General features: G+C 35.2%; 1 protein-coding gene across 1 annotated transcript in view; it reads right to left on the bottom strand.

Annotated features, from left to right (window-relative positions):
* LOC106883822 (putative neural-cadherin 2) overlaps window positions 1-15,908 on the bottom strand; it is a 145,529-nt gene extending 129,621 nt beyond the window's left edge. Inside the window, exon 1 of the mRNA XM_052967328.2 lies at window positions 14,367-15,908. Within this exon, the coding sequence (XP_052823288.2) occupies window positions 14,367-15,813 (1,447 nt within the window). The 5' untranslated portion in view covers window positions 15,814-15,908. The remainder of the gene's footprint in view (window positions 1-14,366) is intronic.
* Window positions 15,909-21,869: the final 5,961 nt, after the last annotated feature.

Raw genomic sequence — 21,869 nt, 5'->3', positions numbered from 1 at the left:
CTATATATAATCATCAACAACATTTAATGCCTGTTTTCCATGCTGGCATGGGTTGGATGGCTTGACAGGGAATGGCAAGGCCAGGGATTGCACCAGGTACCATGGTCTGTTTTGGCTTGGTTTCTATGGATGCCCTTCTTAATACCAACCACTTTACAGAGTGTACCGGGTGCTTTTTATATACATGGCACTAGCACCCACACCAATGCTTTTTACATGACACCTTGGTTTTAGGATATCAATCTGTTGTGGTGGGCATGCCACTTATCTTGGTGTGTGTGTGTGTGTGTGTGTGTGTGTATATATATATATATATATATATATATATATATACACACGCATACATACACATATATGTACACAAACATATATACACACACACATGTAGGTATACAAGCACAGTATGGCTGAGTGGTTAAGAAGTTCGCTTCCCAACCATGTGGTTTCAGATTCAGTCTCACTGTGTGTAACCATGGGCAAAAGCCTTCTACAATAACCCTGGGCCAACTAAAGTCTTCATGATAAAGTATGCATAAAAGCAATAATGATGAATACATATTTTAACGTCTATTTTTTATGCTTGTATGGGTTGTGCAAAGTTTTATTGATACAGATTTTCTATGCTTTTCTTGTCACCAACCTTCACTTTCTCCCAAGTAAGTTCATATTTTCCCATGACCAGACGCATGAATACAACAGGCATATACAAACATACATACAAGAGGCTTCTTTTTCCGACTTTCAGTGATTTAAAGAAGTTAACATTAAGAACACATAGCTTCTACAATAATTTTAGAAGTTCTGAGACTGGAAGTGGGAAATAACTGGTGTGAATAAAATAAGAGTTTTGAAATAATGTTGGGTTGTAGGCAGATGGAAACAAAATGAAAATGAATGGAGATAAAAACTAAGAAAATGTCCAGGTTAATGTGACGTGACACAATTGCAGCAATGCAAACTGTATTGAATTGATGTGTCTAGGTCATAGCAGAATATATTGAGAGGAACAAAGGTTGTCAAAGAAGCAATAGAAGAGACAACGGAGGATACATATTGACAATCTGCGAGTCATTTGTCATGACTTGTTTATTTTTAGACATCATTATTACTTAATGTTTGCTTTCCATGCTGGTATGGACCAGACCAATACTAATACATTTGGAATAAAAATCCACTATCTTTTTGTAGTGTCCAGCTAAACTTGACTTTTGTTCAAGATGTAGAAATACAAAAAAGAGATTCTCCTGATATAAAATCCACCTTATAACTGGTTAGCTAAAGTGCCAACTGCACTCTAGCATTTGGCAAGCTGCTTAATGGTCATAATTTCTTATATTGGTACAAGGCCATAGATCTGTTTTATAAAGCCAAATTGACCTCAGGAGGTGATTTATATTATCAACTGAAAAATAATCACAACAGAATTTAACTTTGAATGCTAGATGTAATTAAAAAATATTTCAAGGCATTTATCAAGTAGTATTGTTGCCTTCCTACTTCCATGATCTATACACACATACATGAAGTTTTCACGTTTAAATGATAATCATATGAGAAGGAAATTTGCCTTTGGCAAGGATGTTTTTTTTTTTTCCTTTTTACCAGATCTTCGACGGACTGTACCTCTAGCACTTAACAGAAGTAAAGAAAATATCATGCTGTCTTAAAACTAGAGGTACAGAAAATGTCTTACTCAAAGACAAACAACTGTAGCAGATTTTAATATATTATACATAAGCTAGTTGACTAATATTAATATCTGTCTGGCCATTTTATCCCTTTAATTAACACTACATGCTCTAGTTTAATACTAAAAGATGGCTGGCATTTAGAAAGGTTTCCAAATGGTAAAATAAATAACTCCAAAATCATTTGTTAATATCAAAATATTCATGGGTACTGCCCACTCAGCAGAACACAAGGCAGGAACAATTTCTTATTGAATAGTGCTATGTTCCAACCCAACTGGAGTTGACTATTGTTCCAGTCAGTTAATAAATTATCAATAATTGACCTTTTGCTGATGGAAGAAACTATGACAATGCAAATATTAAGTTAGTGACAAACAATCCATAAGACTGAAATAAACTTCTTAAAAACTACATTGGTATAAGACATTGGTCCCCGAAGTGGGTCGCTGAAAGATTCAGCAAGGACGTTGAAGAAAACTGGGGCAATGGATAGCAATGCTCCCCACCCTCTATTTTTCAGTGGTACTCAGGTTTAGAAAATAGAGCTTAAAAATCAATCTGAAAACTGTTTTAAGAACATTAACTTGAAGCAAGAACATAAAAAAAAAAAACAATAAAAAACATGGAATGTTTATCAGTAAAGCTGGTTCTAAAATACCTAAGAGAATTCCCTAGAATGACAAAAACAACATCAATGACAAATAACCTGATGTAGAACTCAATATATGTGTTTTGGATCAAAGTGTTAGCTGAGTATATATCAGTAATAAGAAAGAGATGACAAAGGAATCATTTATTCCTTTGTCATCTCTTTTTCACACAAACACGCACACATATATTTGGTATCAGTGATGAAACTAGTGGTCATTCTACAAGCCAAAATCCTTAAACAATACTGAATGGAGAAGTAATCTGTTAAGATTTAGCCCCCCACCACCAAATTCAGGGTAAAGGTAAAAAATTCTTCATATCTTCCATAATTTGGTATTTTGACTTTAATTCTAAGTAAAGAAGTGTACAATTATTTTAATGGATTTTATGAATGTAATAGTAATCAGAATTTGTCCATTTGTTTTTTAAAAAAGAGGCCTGACACAACAAACTCATACATTGATTAATGTAACCATTTTAAATATAAATTATTACCATAATTTTTTTAGAATTGGTAGAGTACACATTATCATAGAGTTTGAACTGGAATTCACTGATTGTTTTTGTTTTTCAAATTTATGTTTGGAAACTTGGCAGGTTTATGTTTTGTCACTTGGCACATTGCCTCATGAAGGTCACTGCTAGCTCTCCCTCACTGCACATACAAACATGTGTTGCCATCTGTTGGTGTGCTAAAGAATTAGATCAGGAACTTTTTGATACCATCTTGTACTAAGAATGATAACGATTATGAATGTTTGTTGTTGCACACAGAAGTTCAATGGCTGTCAAAAGGAAACTGCCTGAAAGTTTCTATTCTCTTCATTAAAACAGTTGTTGAATTCTTGCAAGACTTATTCTGTCCTATATGACAGATATATTCCCACCCAAAGTTCAATGAAGTTAATTTGCAACTGCAAGGAAATGAGATTAAATCTTACCAAAGTAAAACGAGCCCTCTCCATGTTTCTGTCCAAAGTAACAGCTATTCAAATTTAACAAACTATTGCTAATTCCTTCCAGTTGCTGAGCCTCTCTGAATTGGAGAAGGAAAAGCACATACCAAATGGTATTCAAGTGTATTGTTCACACCTGGATGAGCTGCACAGAGACATATTTGATAGATTTTAGGATATTATTTTTGATTAAAATGCCAGTCTGGGTGGTTCCTAGATATCAGTAACGAGGAAACAAGAATAGTGGAAGAACTGATTTCACTTTAAAATGACATTGAGCTGAAACTAAAGTTATAAAAAATCATGTCCAGATTTTTGATTGCAAAAGGACCTTTCTGACTGCTACTCTGCATTGTGGGACAAAGTCAAAATGTACTTTATTGCCTTCTCAACAGCATGTTTTGTAGAGCAGTGCTTCAGTGGAGTTGTCCAGATTTTTTTCTGAGCAAAGAAACAAACTAAAAATTATTGAATGCCGGCAGCTAAGACTACTTTTTAGTACCTTTCAGTCAGACACTGAGGAGCTGATATCCCTGCATAATGTACATCTATTGCATTAAAAATATGAAAACAATGTAGTTACAGGTGGGATGTAAGATTAGTCTTTCATATTGTAACAACAAAATAATGGGTCAATTAGGTTAAGTTTTATTTGTGAAACACAGTTGTTTTGAATTTGCAATGGAAAGAGGTCTATGTTTGTGGTCACGAGTAGGTGGTGCTAGGAGTGCGAAGAGGATGCCAAGAGGTGGGAGTCTGAAATGGTTCGGAAACCACTGATATATAGAATACACATAACTTTGAATGTGTTTAGATTAAAATATTTTGCTCTTAATTAAAAGTCTAGCCCTTTATACAAATAATACTGTATATAGGATTCAGAAAGTTAATCTTTATGAATGAAAAAAGATTTTAAAAATTGGTAAAGAAAAGCAGCAGAAACGCTGCTTAAGCATGAAGAAGAATAGTTTGGAGAGAAAAAAGTATTCTGAGAGAGATGTACAAAGCTAGTTTTTAGAAACCATACTTAATAATTTTGAAAGCATTATAACAGTATATTATACGTTTCATAAAACAAGTTTCAAAGATAGATAGTTGTAACTCTTGTTACTATATTTCCACACAAGTACACTGCTTTTGTTTCAATTAATTTAGAAAAATGAAGAATTTAGAAAAATAACTGATATTAGTAAGCTCAAGTTTGGAACAGAACATGAAATTTTGATGGAAGGTTTTAATTTAAACCACTTTATTAAAAATGGTCGCAAGCAGGTTGATATTAAAAAAATGTTCAGTAATGTTCATATAAATCCTTCTTCTTATCAAGAACTGTAGGACTTAAATGGAAATACAAGAAATATTTGAAGCAATTGGCTTTAGCAATACCTAATATTCATAATCTTGTGCAGAATTAGCAGCAGAGGTGCTAATAAATTCAACCAACTTAGTTTTAGAATTAAAATTAAAAGGGCAGACATGGCTGTATAAGTGAATAAATTTGCTTCACCATTCCATGGAGTTTGGAGTCTAACAATGTGGTTCCTTTAGTGTCTTCTGCAATAGCCTAGTAGATGAAAACTATGTGGAAGCAGAGTGCAGGGTTGCTGTATTTGGCTTAAAACCTCCACCTGGCTTATGTGTACCTTTAATGGGGTCCTATCTGGTGCTAGCATTTGTACCAAGTCATAGCATAGTTTCCATCGGTCCTGATGAGCCTGAATAATTAGTTTTCCATTGTTCAGGGTTCGGCAATACAAAAAAAAAACAGTAAAATATTGAGTTTAATAGAATCAACTTGTTCCAGACTGTATAAACTTTGTGGCCTTGCTGCTACATTATAAATACTGGTCATCTCGGACTGAATTTAGGGTGTTCTCTGTCCCAAAGTAGTAAAAGAGTACAGTAATCCCTTGACTATTGTGACTGTTATGTTCCAAAACCTCCCACAGAAATAATTAAAATCTAAAAAAAATATAAATACCTATTGGCCACAGAAACCCACGATGTACTAAGGAGTCCAGGATAGGTGAACCGTGATGTACTGAGTGCGCGATAGGTGAACCAGGATATGGTGAGGGATTACTGTACTACAGTTTTGGTCCAAAGAATAGTAATGAGTATTAATTCTCAAGTTCTTTTCTTTTAGTTTTCTAGCAAAACACAGTGTTTACCATGATACATAAAAGACAGTATGCTGAAGAAATTCCCATTAAATTATGCCATATTTCATTTGTAATTAATTACAACAACAATCAGAATAATTTAGCTTTGCTGTAAAGACACAAGAAGAATCTATATAAAATTTTTAGATATAATAAATTTAATATTTTGTAACATTTGTTACAAGGTTTTTGCCACAGATATTTTTTTAGCCACTGCTATCACAATGTATTCAATTCTTGATAATTCAAAAATAACTTCTTGGCATATTTCTCAGTTGATAAATAAATATAAAACTTTCGACATTCATAATATTATTTTTAATTAAAGTTAATATAATCTCTCCCTGATTAAGCATAACAAATATCGTTAGAGACAAAACAGTCTATCAAACTAAACTAATTAGAATTTACTCTCACACCTGAGAAATGAATGTCACTGATAACCACAGCAGGGTTTAATCTTCAAATATTGGAGGATGCAACCAAAGAATGTTAGATAAATAGCTGTGACTTAGATCCTTTAAAGGACATTTGGTTAGTTTAATACTGACCAATGTTAGGCAATACAAGAGAAAGAGATAAATAAAAGACAAAAACCAAAAATACATTGTGTAGCCCCTGATATACAAAAATATGGAATGGCTATGGCCAGGACACTGATGATCATAAGTATGTTTGATCAAGATTGACACAACGAAAGTAAGCTCAATAAAATTGAAGTCATTAGTAATGAAATTGAGAATTGTAAACCATTGAATAAGTTATTATAATGCTCCAATTTGAAATCTTCACGAGTGGCTGTTGTACTTACAACAGTGAGGTCTTATTTGAAGAGAAAGATTTAACTATTTTAACAAGCTGAGTGGTCTTGGTGTGTAAAGGCTACTTTGTTGGTTGGTTCATCTCTATAAAATAACCAACTCAGTCTGTTGGTTGTCTCATTTAGGAGAGAGAGACTATTGACCTCATACTAATTTTACTTTTATGTTTTTGAAAACCTCATCTCTCATTAACCTCTTCTCCCTCAGCTCTCTTAAACATATTTCTACTAAAATTTATGGTTGCCTAATTTATTCTATACACACATCATTCTTGACCCATGCTACACTAGTATCTATATAAAAAAGAGAAGGAAGGAAGGACTGAACCTATGTGAGTAGAGTCCATGGTATTTATTTTGTTTCATGACAAAGAGGCTTTTATTAACATCCTATACAGTACCAAACCAATTATCTGGTAAGCTTTAGACTCGAAGTGTCCCGGATAACTAACTAGCTTATGTGGAGACAGTTTAAATGTATACTTAAAATATAAACTAAACTATGAAAAGTAAAGAAATAAATTTAACATTCAAATTAATACACATCTATAGCAGAGTCTGTTTGATATTTATTAATCCACTTAAAATTCTTAAAATATACCATACTGTACCATGTGTACAATATAATGTTCATTAAGCTAGAAATCAAAAGAAAAGTAAAGAACTTAATTTTACTTAACAGATACAGGTACAAATTAACACAATTCTAAAGCAGAATATATTTAATCTTTACCAATATGCTTAAAAAAGTAACAAATAAAATGATTCTTAACACACTATGCAAATTGACCAACTTAAAAAACAGGGTCTATTTACTCAATTATAGTACAGTAAATAGTAGATATTGCATAGTATTCCTACATTTTTGGAAGCCAGACAAGAGGTTCTGTACTATATTTTTAACTTGTAGATCCAAAACTTGAACAGAACAACATTACTTGAAGGGAATTAATAATTATTACAGGGATTGTTGTTCAGGCAAACTTCTAATCCAACCACGATATCATTAATCTGGATTGACAACATAGGTGCAAGCACACAAATTTATTATAGCAGATCCACTTCTTAACAAGTCTATTTAACTGAATCTGAAAGGACAAGAGACAACGTCGACAGTGTCTGAATTTGGAATGTAAAGAGGCAACACATTTTCTCTGATGTTTTACTAATTCTGATGTTCACTGGCTTTCGAAATCATCATTTTGACATCCACTTGTTCATAGTTCTATGCCTTGACATGTTTTTGCAGAATGTAAGAAATGAATGATACTGCCTGTATGACAATGGTACTCATTAACAAATATCACACAATGTCAAGAAAGGAGACACAAACACACAAGTTTCTTTCAGTTTTCATCTATCAAATCCAATCATGGAGCCTTGGTTGACCTGGGGATATAGTAAAAGACACTCGTTTAAGTTACCATGCAATGGGACTGAATCCAAAACTATGTGGTTAAGAAGCAACCTGACAGCTGTGCCTAATTTTGGCACAATACTAGCAATTTTTAGGGGAGAGGACAGGATGATTACAGTACTTGACCAGTACTTGTTATATTGACGCTGAAAGGATGAAAAGTTAAGTTGACCTGAGCAAATTTGGATCTCAGAATGTTAAGAGCTGGAAGAAATCCTGCAAAGCCTCTTATCCAACACTAACAATTCTGCCAATCCAACACCTTCCAAACAATAATTCTACTATAGGTCAAAACCTGAAATTCTGGAGGAAGAGTCGTACATTGATGCCAGTACTGAACTGGTACTCATTTTATCAATCCCGAAAGGATGAAAGGCAAGGTTGACCTCGACAAGATTATACTCAGAATGTAAAGAGCTGGGAAAAAAAAAAAAAATGCTGAGCATTATGTCTGGCATCTAATGATTCTGCTAGCTCACCCGCCAAATAATTATTTCATTTATGCGCCCTTTTAAAGCCTAGCCAGGCTCATGGGCCTAGTTTCCTGGTTTCTATGGCATATGTGTTCCCCCCAGCTGGACGGGACGCCAGTCCATCGCAGCTTTACTCAAGAAACAGGAAGAAAGAGTGAGAGGAAGTTGAGGCGAAAGATTACAACAGGGGTCGCCACCACCCCCTGTCAGAGCCTCGTGGAGTTTTTAGGTGTTTTCGCTCAATAAGCATACACAACGCTCAGTCTGGGAATCGAAACCGCGATCCTCTGACCGCGAGTCCGCTGCCCTAACCACTGGGCCATTGCGCCTCCCCAAATAATAATACTTTCCACTATATGTACAAAGCCTGAAATTTTTATGGGGGTGCTAGTTGACCCAGAAAAGATGAAAGGTGAAGTCAATCTTGGCGGAATTTGAACTCAAAACATAAAAATGGTGTTCAGTATTTTGTCCAGCGTGCTAACAATTCTGCCAGCTCACCATCATAATAATGGTTTCAAATTGTGCACAAGGCCAGAAATTTCAGCGGGGTCGGTTAAGTCGATTACATTGACCCCTACCCCGTGGTCAACTGGTACTTATTTTATCGATCTTGAAATGTTGAAAGGCAAAGTCGACCCTAGTGGTATTTGAACTTAGGATGTAAAGATGGACAAAATGCCAGTAAACCTTTTGGCTGGTGTGTTAATGAGTCTGTCAGTTCGCCACCATGATAATAATAACGGTTTCAAATTTTAACAAAAGACCTGCAATTTTTAGAGGGAGGGCCTCAGTCAAATACAACAATTCTAATACTTAACTGGTACGTTTATCGGCCCCGAAAGGATGAATAGCAAAGTTGCACTTGGCAGGAAGTGAACTCAAGAATTTGTCAGAATGTAAAGAGTTGAAAAGAAGAATACCAATAATAATAACTGAATAAGGATGCTAAACTGGTAGAGCTAAATGTTTTGTCGTATTTAGTTTTGCCCATTTATATAAGAGTTCAATTCCCACTGAAGATGGGAACTGAACTTTTTACCATCCCAGGGACGATAAAAGAACAGCCAAGTAAACAGGTTGATTAAGAGTTAACACAGGAGCCCATATGTATTTGTTTGACCTGCTAGAAATAGCTAAATCTCCCCCAAATTACACTTTGAAAGAATTTATTTCAGACATAATATACAGTATTCTTACACGAAGAAAAAAAGTTGTCGCTGGAATACTTTGGACCATAGACCTTCTTTGAATTAAACAAGAACTATTTTGATATTAGAGTATAAGGAGTGCTGAAGGACTTGAATTTCAGAAAGTAGGTGGACGAAAACAAAATAGTACATGGTATTTAGCATTTCTAAATAAAATTGCGTTGTATTTATTATACACATGTCCAACTGTGTGTTAAAAAGCTCCCACTGAAGATATTGATTTTTAACATTAATACAAGGTCGTCTGCAAATTTGGGCCGAGGGCCTAGTTGATTAATTTGACTCTAGTACTTCACTGGTACTTACTTTTGCAGATTCTAGTAGAATGAATGAAAGCAAAGTCGGCCTTGGTAGGATTTAAACTCAACGATATAAAGAGCTATAACCACTAGTGTACCTGGGGGGGGGGGGTACTTTTGGGTCTGCTGTAGACAATGTGGGTTTTTGTGGGGTCCGAGAGCGGCAAACGGAAGAGCCGCCCCAGGCGGCACACACTCGAGCTACGCTAGAGGCTATAACTAAACACTGCAAAGCACCTTGAGAATTGACCTGCATGTAATAGCAGCCAAATCGGCCTCAAACATCGTCCTACGAAGAACAGCGGGTATCTAGCAAGATCTGCATGTAAAAGCAGCCAAATTACCCTCAAATAATACCACCTTACTATGAAGGGTATATCCATCAGGACCTCCGATCGACCTGCAACCAAATCTCCCTCAACCCACAGTTTTACAAAGATCAAGAGATTAACACAAATTTCACAAGGCAGAACAAGACTTTATCCGGAGTATGGGGCTCTCTTTTTAATATTCAAGGAATCTGCGTATGCTTAATTTTTTTAAAATTTTAATTACAGGGAAAAGCCCGTCAGACAATCATGTCCTTCTTTAAGGTTTCTGGACCCTGATCCGACATACTGGCAGGACCTCACCCCGTCACAGTCTCCTGGACAATGTATAATTCTGGACACATTATAAAGGCGTGGTAGTCAAAGCTGAAGGCTAGCTCGATCCAAACTAACACGGAGTTGGCTAAACAGCAGCAACTTTTATAAAAGGGGCTTAGTTTTAATAACTGTGGCTGCGTTACTAAGTAAGTTTTGTCCCAGCAGACATTAAGATTAAGGTAATTAAGACAGATATTACTTTCCACCCACCTAGTACAAACACAAAAAGGCAGAATTGTCAAGCGTCTCAATGAAAAGCTGTCCTCAATACAAGATATAGTTATGACTCAACCATTTAAGGAAATAGAATTGAAAAAAAACAAACAAAAAAAAAACACACAAAACGAACAAAAAACCTGTTTTAATAACCAATCCTTTAGTCAATATCCTATGTGTGTGTGTACCAGCAGCTACTAACTGACAGTTACAATGAATATTAGAACCTAATGCTAAACACAGGTGTTGTCCTAGATATAGTTGAGCAGTGAGCTAAAGTGAACTGAGCAAATAAATCATAAAGGCTACTCTCGTATCTTTTTAATATCCAACCAACAAATATTAGAGATACACGTGAAGAAGACAATGTCAAATAGATCAGGTATTTCTATTTGAGTCAATAGATAATGTAGATAAAAATTCCAGGGATTCAAGAATTCATATTTTGTTGTTTTGAATGTCGTGCAAATGATATGTTCAAATCATTTACTGAGAGCATACAAATCTATTTTAAGGAAGTGGCGTGGCATAAGTATATATTTAAATAGGAAGGGAGTATAAAATTTAGCCCCGAGTGTGAGTTGTCATTTTAATATATTTTGAGGGTTGTTTTTGTTGTGCGTGTATGAGCATGTGTGGTGAGATGGGAATGGGGAGAAAAATCTATTTTAAAAACAGAATGGAGATTAATTAACCTTGCATGATCGTTCTGCCCGTGTGTGTGTGTGTGTGTGAGAGAGAGATAGAGGTCTACATGACGAGGGAGGAAATGAAGAAACAAAGAGAAGAGAAATAGTGAGGGAGACACAAAGAGACAGGTAAGAGTGGCCAGACAAGAAAAAAAAGTGAATTAAGTAGGTGGAATGCAAAAGCGGTCGACATATTTGCTAGAGGCGATGGCAAAGTTAGTTGTAGTTGTTGCCCAAAAGTAGAGGTAGACACAGAATACTTGTTAAATCCAATCCATAACAAACCTCGAAGAGAGACGATTACCGATATTCCTAAATGATAGGAGAGTTAATTTCAGAATAAAGGCTCACTGTATTTTAAGAGAGTTCAGGTCGACATTTTTGCCCTTTGAGCTAAAATGTTCACCTTGTGTATGTGTGTGCGCGTGACAATTTCTTTTTCCTTCTTTGAAAAGAAACAAAGAAATAATTAGTGGAGGGATGTTTTCACAGACTGAAGTGAAAAAGAAAAGGAATTTTCAAAATTAAACGAGTTACTAAGGCTACACACACACACCTATAAATACACATATCTTATATGCAAAGAATGGGAGAAAGTTTAAATACTTTGTGTGTGCGCTAGTGTACCGGGTGAAGGTGTGTGTGTATGTGTATACATTTGTGATGGTGCGTGTGCTCATCAGTTTTTGTGTAACGACGTACGTGTTAGCGCTTCTACACTTTCACCTGTCTTAGCTTACAGACTCCGGTCATGCTGGGGCACCGCCATTGTTGTTTGAATATCAAGACTTTTTCATATATGGTGCTTCTGTAACTACATTTATCTGACGATGCTTCATACAACAGCTGTGAACTCGATTAAAGGAATGTATTATGAAGTTCGGGGTTCAATCGCAGTGTGCAGCATTTCGGGTAAGTGTGTTTACTACATCTTCGGCTGGTCCAAAGCTCTGTCAAAGAGAGAATTAGCAGGCGGAAGCATGTTGTTCGGTGCTTGGCCCTTGGGGATAATTTAGTAGAATTCTCCCTGTTGCATGCTTTCCTCTTCCTGCCACCAATCTTGGGGCACTCTACCCTTCAGAATACACAAATATAGGATTTCTTGTTCCAAAGCCTCAACCAAGGACAATCTGGCTGATTTATTTGACTAAATATTAATAGTCGTGTTAATTATATACTTATACTTAAAAAAAAACATTGAAGTACAGATATTGGATAATTTCATAACCGAAATACATTAAAAAAAAATTCATCACGTTTGCGTTTGACCTGGCTATTCTTATATTGTATATTCTTTTGAGTTTACTCCCTTTTCTAAATACGGCATGAGTTAAGGGACATTTAGCTGCCGTTTCTAGCAAGCAGGGCGACCACGCGGCGCTTCTACCATTGTGACTAGTGGGCGTCTGTTTGTGCGGTTGTGTGTTCGTGTGTGCGATAGTTTGAATGCACGTGTGCATTTGCGTGTGTGTCACAACATCCGTAACATTGCTTAACAAGTGTCTAAACATTCAACAAGTTTGGAGAAAATATCCGTTGGACCCGGGTGAATAGTGCCGCATCGGCTCGGCACAGCTGGAATACGTTGTTTCCATCGATAAAACTAATTGAGATTACAGTTTAATTAATTTTTAAAAAACTAAGACAACTTGGAAAAAAAAAAAAAAAAAAAAGATCTACAACAATGTGAATGTGTCAACAAGTAATTTAACGCAAGATTTAAATAAAGTTTATGCTGCGCGAGTATACATCTCTATAAAAGATAGAAAATGGTAAGTTATAAATTAATGAGCACAATATTTCAATGATTTCTGTCATAGACACAAGGTCACAATTAGACTGGGTTATTATTTTATCGATCTTAACAGGTTTTGAACACAGAACTTTACCGTCGTTTTTTTTTCTTTCCTATTAAAACGAAGTTGTGAATTTGAGGTCGATCGCTCCCCCTCCCTTTTACAACTGACAGAATATTAATTGTAAAACATTCTTGCACCCTACCTAGGACGTATTTTAAAATATTTCGATGTCTTAAATTAGTAAGTTTTACACACACACACACCAGGGTTGATATATGTTCAACAAAAGACTGACTGCTTGCTAATATTATCGCGACATTTATAAAACTACTATTAATAAAATGTCCTAGCTACAGTTTCACTTTAATAATATTAATAAACGAAATTAATCCACTAAAACAGATTTAATTGGACATAATACCGATTTAATCTTGACCAAAACGGAAAACACACATTTACTATATACTCGTCAACCTTTCTCTTTCTAAATATTTTAGATAAAACCCTTCATATTAGGGGTTTCAACACTTCATAATATATAAGGGAAATATAGTTTAAGATCGAAGATCTGACATACAGAAAGTTTATATTGAAGTTTCAAAATTGTGGGATCGATAAACTGTGATGTGTGTGTGCTGTCTCTAAGGTCTAACATGTTCAAATAATATTGTATAAATATATATAAGCTTTACAAAGTGATTTTCTTTTTTATCGATGTATTTGTAATTAGTAAATAATTGTAGCAATTGTAAAAGAATTATAGACGAGAAGAGATAGGTGTCGACAATAGGAATAACAATATCGACCACATATACTACTGCTGGTCTCAGACAGGAATGTCTAGAAACTGACAGAAAGAATGGAATGCAAAAAAAACAACAGAAAAACTAACGTAAAATACAAATAATATTGTAACTGAAAAAAGAAATGTAGGTGTTGAGTTCACCTTGTTTAGTTTGTCGGGAAACGGCGGAGATTAATTTAGGTTGTACACACTTAAATATTATTAGACAGGTGTATTTAAACTTTGGGATGGATAACCAGTTAAAAAGTATGAATGTGCCATTTGATAAAAAGTTAATTACGGTAAGGTTTTCAGGTGAAGGGGCACCGTGTAAAGCAGCTTTGTTTTTTTATTTGATGGAAAGGTAACACAGAAAATATTTTTTTGTCAGTACGTTCAAAAAGAAAGCTATTGTTTCTAAATAAATCTTACCATCCTATCTAAAATCCACAAGGTATACTGGTATTAATAAAATAATTTATGAAAATAACGACAATATTTCAGAGAATATTTAGCAAACTTTAAAGATATTTTTTTACATTTATACTTACTAGCGCCGTTGGTAATATTGAAACTTAAAATAACATTCTGGTACAAATTTGAATTTATATTTTTCCCAGGTAAAACAGAAACAATTCCTGAAGTAGAGTCGACCGTGAACCAACCCGAAGTGTCGCTTAAAAGAGAATATTCGTATGTAGGGTCCTGAACAGATACATTAAACAAACTCCCCGAATCGGTTTCATAGATGACAAAGCTACTTTGTGGTTCGGAGGCCCTCCTTCTCCTCACCTGGACGATTGAAGAGTAGGAAGCTGCATCATCCCCTAAAGGTACCCATAAATGGGTGGGATTAGACATGTGTCGGATTGGATTCACACGTTTTCCATATAGTCCAATTTTAACAAGAGATGGTCGACTTCGATGTCCAGTTTCGTCCGTAGCATGAACTTTGAGTAAAGGAAGATCCATGGTTTGATATAGCGGCTTGCTGACATAAATAAATCCACTGGACGGATTTATTGCAAAATGATTTGTGTGTTTGTGTTTCTCTATACTATATGTAATCCGACTATTAGAATTGTCAGGGTCACGGGCAGAAACCTGAACAATTGGGGTACCGACAGGGGTATTTTCGTTGATCATAGTTATGTACTTTTTTTTCTTCATGACGGGAGGTGAATCATTGAGGTCTGAAACATCGACGCGGATATTCGTAGTGGCAAAACTTCCCTCGGGTCCAATAGCTTCTATAAGGAATTGGTAATGTGATCGTTTCTCGCGGTCAAGTGACATTTTAGAGAATATTCCTACTTTTCCATCAGGCAAAACCTTAAGGCCAAAAGTTTTTCTAGCATTTTGCGGTCTGAGAATACGATAGTGAATATGTTCAGGTAAAATATCTAAAGAGGTAGTTTTCAAGTCGGCCACAATACTAAGATTGTGTAATCCCCGAACAGATGTACCAGACGGTTGGTTTTCAAATATAGAACCGAAATAATTATCATTTTGAAACTTTAACTTTATACTAGAGAGATTGGCTGAAATATGAACGATAGAGTGATAGTGTGTTGTTTGTAAAGTAAGGTTTAGCGAGATATTGTAGCCTCGCCAAGAACTTAAATTGCCATTCGTAAGCAATTCACAGTCCGTGTAGTCGAATAAAAACAAAGCAGAGAGTTGTTTAGAAGTGTTAGAATTTTGTGAAGCCGTCGTCTTACTTTTATCGGCCGGTGTTGCTATTAATTTAAACTTTTGTGCTTGTGTTGAAAGTTCATTTGGATTTTGTATAGTTTCTACATATTTTTTGTTTTCTGTGTTGTAGTTATTAAGATTTATTCCTGCCACTGTGGTATGGCGGTGACACGGAAACTTGGTAACAGGGTGGCCCAGAGGAGCCGTGTATGGTAAAGATATCCACCTCAGGGACGCACAATGTACAAGTTCAACGATGGAATGTAAAAATAAGAGGGTTAACGCCATTTTTAGAGACGCCATAGTCCCTTTTTTTTTGTCAAGGTGGCAAGAAAGACTTCATACAAATAGCAGCACCACCGACAGCTACTTTTGCTTGGGTTTCTCTCTCTCCAACTATTATTACTGGCTTCTCACTAAAACTACTCAATATGAGGGCGGCAGCGAATCACGCAGCGTACTATAAGACATATCTCTCTTTCTCTTTCTCCTCCTCACACTCACTGCTTCTCCTACTCTCATTTACACACACCTCCCTCTTTATCTCCTCCTCTTCCTCTCACATATCTCTCTCTCCTACTTTATTTTTCATTCACTCAATCCTTCTGTTGCTCAGATCTTTCATTTCAACACGTTCTACACACACAGATATATTAATACATACATGTGTGCGTGTATATATATATATATATATATATATATATATATACACACACTTATCTAAATCTTTACATATATTTGTATGTCCGCCTATATATATATATATATATATAATATACTTAATGTACTACTAAGCAATTACACACACACAGATACACAGATATATATATATATAGCGCAGCTTTCTGTGTCCGAGCGTCGGTTGTCAACCAGCAATTATTCACTACCAAACAACCACCACATGGAAGTATAAGGGATGACTTTAAGAAGTCAGTGCGTGAGGGTCAGAGAGAGTGAGAAATGAGTGAGAGGGGAAGAGGGAGGAAGAGAGAAAGAGAGAGAGAGGGAGGGTGAAAGCAGTGAGTGAGTGCGAAGGAGACTGTGTCTGTGTGTCGACATAACTATAATAAAGAAAAAGATTTGATTTAGTATTAGTACAAAGTCAGAGGAGACAGAACGGATTAATTAAATTTATATTGAAGCGATTTTCTACACATGAAGACACAAACACCAGCACATATGTATGTTAACAGACACACACACACACACACACACACACACATACTCGTGTTTATATAAATATGTGTGTTGAATGTTACCGTTTCGCTCTTTACAAACTGGTAGAGTAAAGAATGCATGGAAGCTTAGAAAAGTTTGGAATATTCACAGAATACATGTATTAACTGCAAATCGTTTATATTATCATTCTTTAGAAATTAACATAAATCGCTTGTTGGGTGTATGTATATTTACATATGTATGTATGTGTGCGTGTATGTATGTGCACGTATGTATGTATGTATGTATGTATATATATATATATATATATATATATATACATGTGTATGTTTACATATATATATATAAACACATGTGTATGTTTACACACGCACATATATATATGTATATATATATACATATATACGTGTGTTTACACACACACACACATGTAGTTGTGTGTGTGTGTATTTACATATGTATGTATATATGCTTATGTATGTATAGACACATTCATATATATATGTATATATATATTTGTGTTTATATGTAATAGATATATGTATATATTTTGTATATATATGTGAATACCTTTATATTTTATTTTCGTTTCAGTCATTAGACGTCGGCGCTGCTTGGGCAAGCATCAAGGCATTTTAGTTAAACGAATTGACCGCAGTACTTATTTTTTTTGCCGAACCGCTATGTTAAACACATGAACACCAGTCGTCAAGCGGTGCTGGAGCAACAAACACACAGACACATACATGTACGACAAATTTCTTCCAGTTTCCGTCTGCTAAATCCACGCACAAGGCTTTGGTCGGCCCGGAGCCTACAGAAAAAGGTGTCACGCAGTGGACCTACACTCGGAACCATGTGGTTGGGAAGAAAACGTCTTACCACACAGCCACTCTAGCACCTATAATTTTGCCCGCCCCCATATATATATATATATATCGTTCAGAGATTTAACATTGCTTATATATATATATATATATATATATATATATATATATATATATATATATATATATATATAGCTTGCTTACCAACCACATGGTTCCGGGTTCAGTCCCACTGCGTGGCACCTTGGGCAAGTGTCTTCTACTATAGCCTCGGGCCGACCAAAGCCTTGTGAGTGGATTTGGTAGACAGAAACTGAAAGAAGCCCGTCGTATATATGTATATATATATATATATATATGTTTGTGTGTTTGTCCCCCCACCATCGCTTGACAACCGATGTTGGTGTGTTTACGTCCCCGTAACTTAGCGGTTCGGCAAAAAGAGACCGATAGAATAAGTACTAGGCTTACAAAGAATAAGTCCTGGGGTCGATTTGCTCGAGTAAAGGTGGTGCTCCAGCATGGCCGCAGTCAAATGACTGAAGCAAGTAAAAAAGTAAAAGAGTATATATATATATATATATATATATATATATATATATATATATATATATATGTATGTATGTATACAGTTCTATATTTAAGAGATGAGGAATTATGTACATTATTTACATCATTGACATTTGACAGATATTTGTCCTCATCTTTGTTGTTAACACAACGTTTCGGCTGATATACCCTCCAGCCTTCATCAGGTGCCTTGGGAGGAATTTCGAACCTGGGTTCTCATTCCTAAGGTATTTTTCGATATTATTATTATTATTATTATTATTATTATTATTATTATTATTATTATTATTCAGTAGTTTTATTTTTATAACGTGCTTTCACTTCACTACCGAGCGCAGCTCTGGTGCGCCTTGGGTATGTGCTGTGGTTTGCTGTGATGCTCTTATGGTTACTGTATTGAAAGTGTTTTGCGTAGGATGTGTGCAGTGCCCAGTAATGCAATTTTCTGTATGTTATATATATTTGTAAGTCCTGGTGTTTTTGTTATGTATTTGTCTGAATATTTTTTTATTATACCTAAGGCACCTACTATGATAGGAATTGTTTCTGTTTTTAGATTCCACATTCGAGTTACCTCTATTTCCAGGTCTTTGTATTTTGAAAGTTTTTCCATTTCTTTTAGGGAAACGTTGTCATCTGCTGGTATTGATACATCTATTAGAAAGCATTTTTTCTTCTTCATGATCTTTGACAACTATATCTGGTCTATTTCCCTTAATTTCTCTATCTGTGTGTATTGGCATATCCCAGAGTATGGTTGCTTTCTCGTTTTCTGTGACCTTTTCTGGCGTGTGCTTATACCATCTTTTTTTCTGTTGTTATTCCATAGTGTTGGCATAGCTTCCAGTGTATATAGGTCCCAGCTCTGTCGTGTCTGTGAATATATTCCTTCTTAGCCAGGACTGGGCAGCCAGATATAATATGATTTATTGTTTCTTGTCCATCTCCACATATTCTACAGTTATTTGTTATGTTATTATTATTATTATTATTATTATTATTATTATTATTATTATTATTCAGGTAATTGCCTGGAATCGAACTCGGAATCTTGGGGTAAGTAGCCCGCGCTCTTAATCACTACGGACATATGGCGAAGTACATAAGAACGCGGGCTACTAACCCCAAGAATTCGAGTTCATTCCAGGCAGTGACCTGAATAATAATAATAATAATAATAATAACTATAATAATAGTAATAATAACTATAATAATAGTAATAATAACTATAATAATAATAATAATAATAATAATAATAACTAAAATAATAATAATAATAATAATAATAATAATAACTATAATAATAATAATAATAAGAAGAAGAAATCCAAACTAAAACTAGAGAAATCCAAACTAAAACTAAGAAATCCAAACTAAAACTAGAACAGCAACGGACCATGATAAAACGATGGCAAGAAAAGCCCCTACATGGTAAATACTGGGCTAAACTAAATGCGAAAGAAATAGACAGAGAAAAATCCCAGCAATGGCTGAGAAGCTCAGGACTCAAAGCAGAGACTGAAGGATTTTTAATTGCTGCACAAGATCAAAGCCTCCCCACCAGAAATTACCAAAAACACATAATGAAAAGAAATATAACAAGTAACTGTAGAATATGTGGAGATCGACAAGAAACAATAAATCATATTATCTCTGGCTGCCCAGTCCTGGCTAAGAAGGAATATATTCACAGACACGACAGAGCGGGGACCTATATACACTGGAAGCTATGCCAACATTATGGAATAGCAACAGAAAAAAGATGGTATAAACACACGCCAGAAAAGGTAACAGAAAACGAGAAAGCAACCATACTCTGGGATATGCCAATACACACAGATAGAGAAATTAAGGCGAATAGACCAGATATAGTTGTCAAAGATCATGAAGGAAAAAAATGCCTTCTAATTGATGTTTCAATACCAGCAGATGACAACGTTTCTCTAAAAGAAATGGAAAAACTTTCAAAATACAAAGACCTGGAAATAGAGATAACTCGAATGTGGAATCTAAAAACAGAAACAATTCCTATCATAGTAGGTGCCTTAGGTATAATAAAAAAATATTCAGACAAATACATAACAAAAACACCAGGACTTACAAATATATATAACATACAGAAAATTGCACTACTGGGTACTGCACACATTCTACGCAAAACACTTTCAATACAGTAAACATAAGAGCACCACAGCAAACCACAGCACATACCCAAGGCGCACAGAGCTGCGCTCGGTAGTGAAGTGAAAGCACGTTATAAAAATAAAACTACTGAATAATAATAATAATAATAACTATAATAATAATAATAATAATAATAATAATAACTATAATAATAATAATAATGATAATAATAATGATGATGATGATGATGATGATAACAATAATCGAAGAGAACCCAGGTTCGAAATTTCCCCAAAACACCTGATAAAAGCTGGAGGGTGTATTAGCCGAGTGTTGTGTTACGACAAACAAGATGAGGACAAATATCCGTCAAATGTAAATAATGTATATATATATATTTTAAAAAATAACGTCGACCACTAACGTGGGCAATTAATGCGCTAGAAATAAATCGCATCTTGTGTCTATTAAAACCTAAATTGTTCTCAGCATACCAAAAACGTGAGCGGGCAAGACATTTAAAATCACCTAAACAAGCATTATTAAACAGGAACTAGTTTCGGATTTAACAAATTCTTACCATTTGTCTATTCCTCATCAGCCTGATTTGTAATGAACCGTAATCATCAGAATCGTACACAGAGTTGCCCACCGCCATTGGTGCGCGTGCATATGGTTCTGCTAATTACAACTTAATGGTAAAATTCAAAAGTCTTCGTTTTGGCGCGCTAATTCCAGGAATATATCCGCAGAAAATATTTACTGCGTCTTTTATATTCAGTATGAGAACATGGGCAATGGGTAAAATATTATTATAAAATCTGGTAATTAGTCATATATTAATTAATATCGATTAATTATCAGTAGGCCAGCACATCTAAAGAATCAAAGAGATTCAGAAATATTATCTGCAATCTATATATATATAGCCGCAGGAGTGGCAGTCTGGTAAGTAGCTTGCTTAGCAACCACATGGTTTCGGGTTCAGTCCCACTGCGTGGCACCTTGGGCAAGTGTCTTCTACTATAGCCTCGGGCCGACCAAAGCCTTGTGAGTGGATTTGGTAGACGGAAACTGAAAGAAGCCCGTCGTATATATGTATACATATATATATATATGTGTGTGTGTGTTTGTGCGTCTGTGTTTGTCCCCCCACCATCGCTTGACAACCGATGTTGGTGTGTTCACGTTCCCGTAACTTAGCGGTTTGGCAAAAAATCCGATACAATAAGTACTAAGCTTACATAAAATAAGTACTGGGGCCGATTTGTTCGACTAAAGGCGGTACTCCAGCATGGCCGCAGTCAAATGACTGAAACAAATAAAAGAATAAAAGCAACATATATATATATATATATATATATATATATATATATACACACATACATACATATATATATAATATATAGGGAGAATTCACAAAAAAACCCTCCCAAAAACAAAAGACGAAGACAGGTGATGTAGACAACAAACAGATGTATTAGTATAACGCTCGGGAAGTGAAAACGTCTTTAACGTTTCGAGCCTATGCTATTCCACAGAAAGGAACACAAAGACACAAGGAGAGAAAAAAAAAAGAATGTGTAGTGGCTAGCGATCTATCATGGTGAATGCCAGACTGAAGGGTCACACAACTGTCATTCTAATAACTCTTTTGTT

The sequence above is a fragment of the Octopus bimaculoides genome, chromosome 4, assembly GCF_046866305.1.
Source record: "Octopus bimaculoides isolate indiv1 chromosome 4, ASM4686630v1, whole genome shotgun sequence".
In the NCBI taxonomy this organism is placed as follows: Eukaryota; Metazoa; Mollusca; class Cephalopoda; order Octopoda; family Octopodidae; genus Octopus; species Octopus bimaculoides.
The sequence above is the reverse complement of the archived record's forward strand: the minus strand, read 5'-3'. Positions and strand labels throughout refer to the sequence as shown.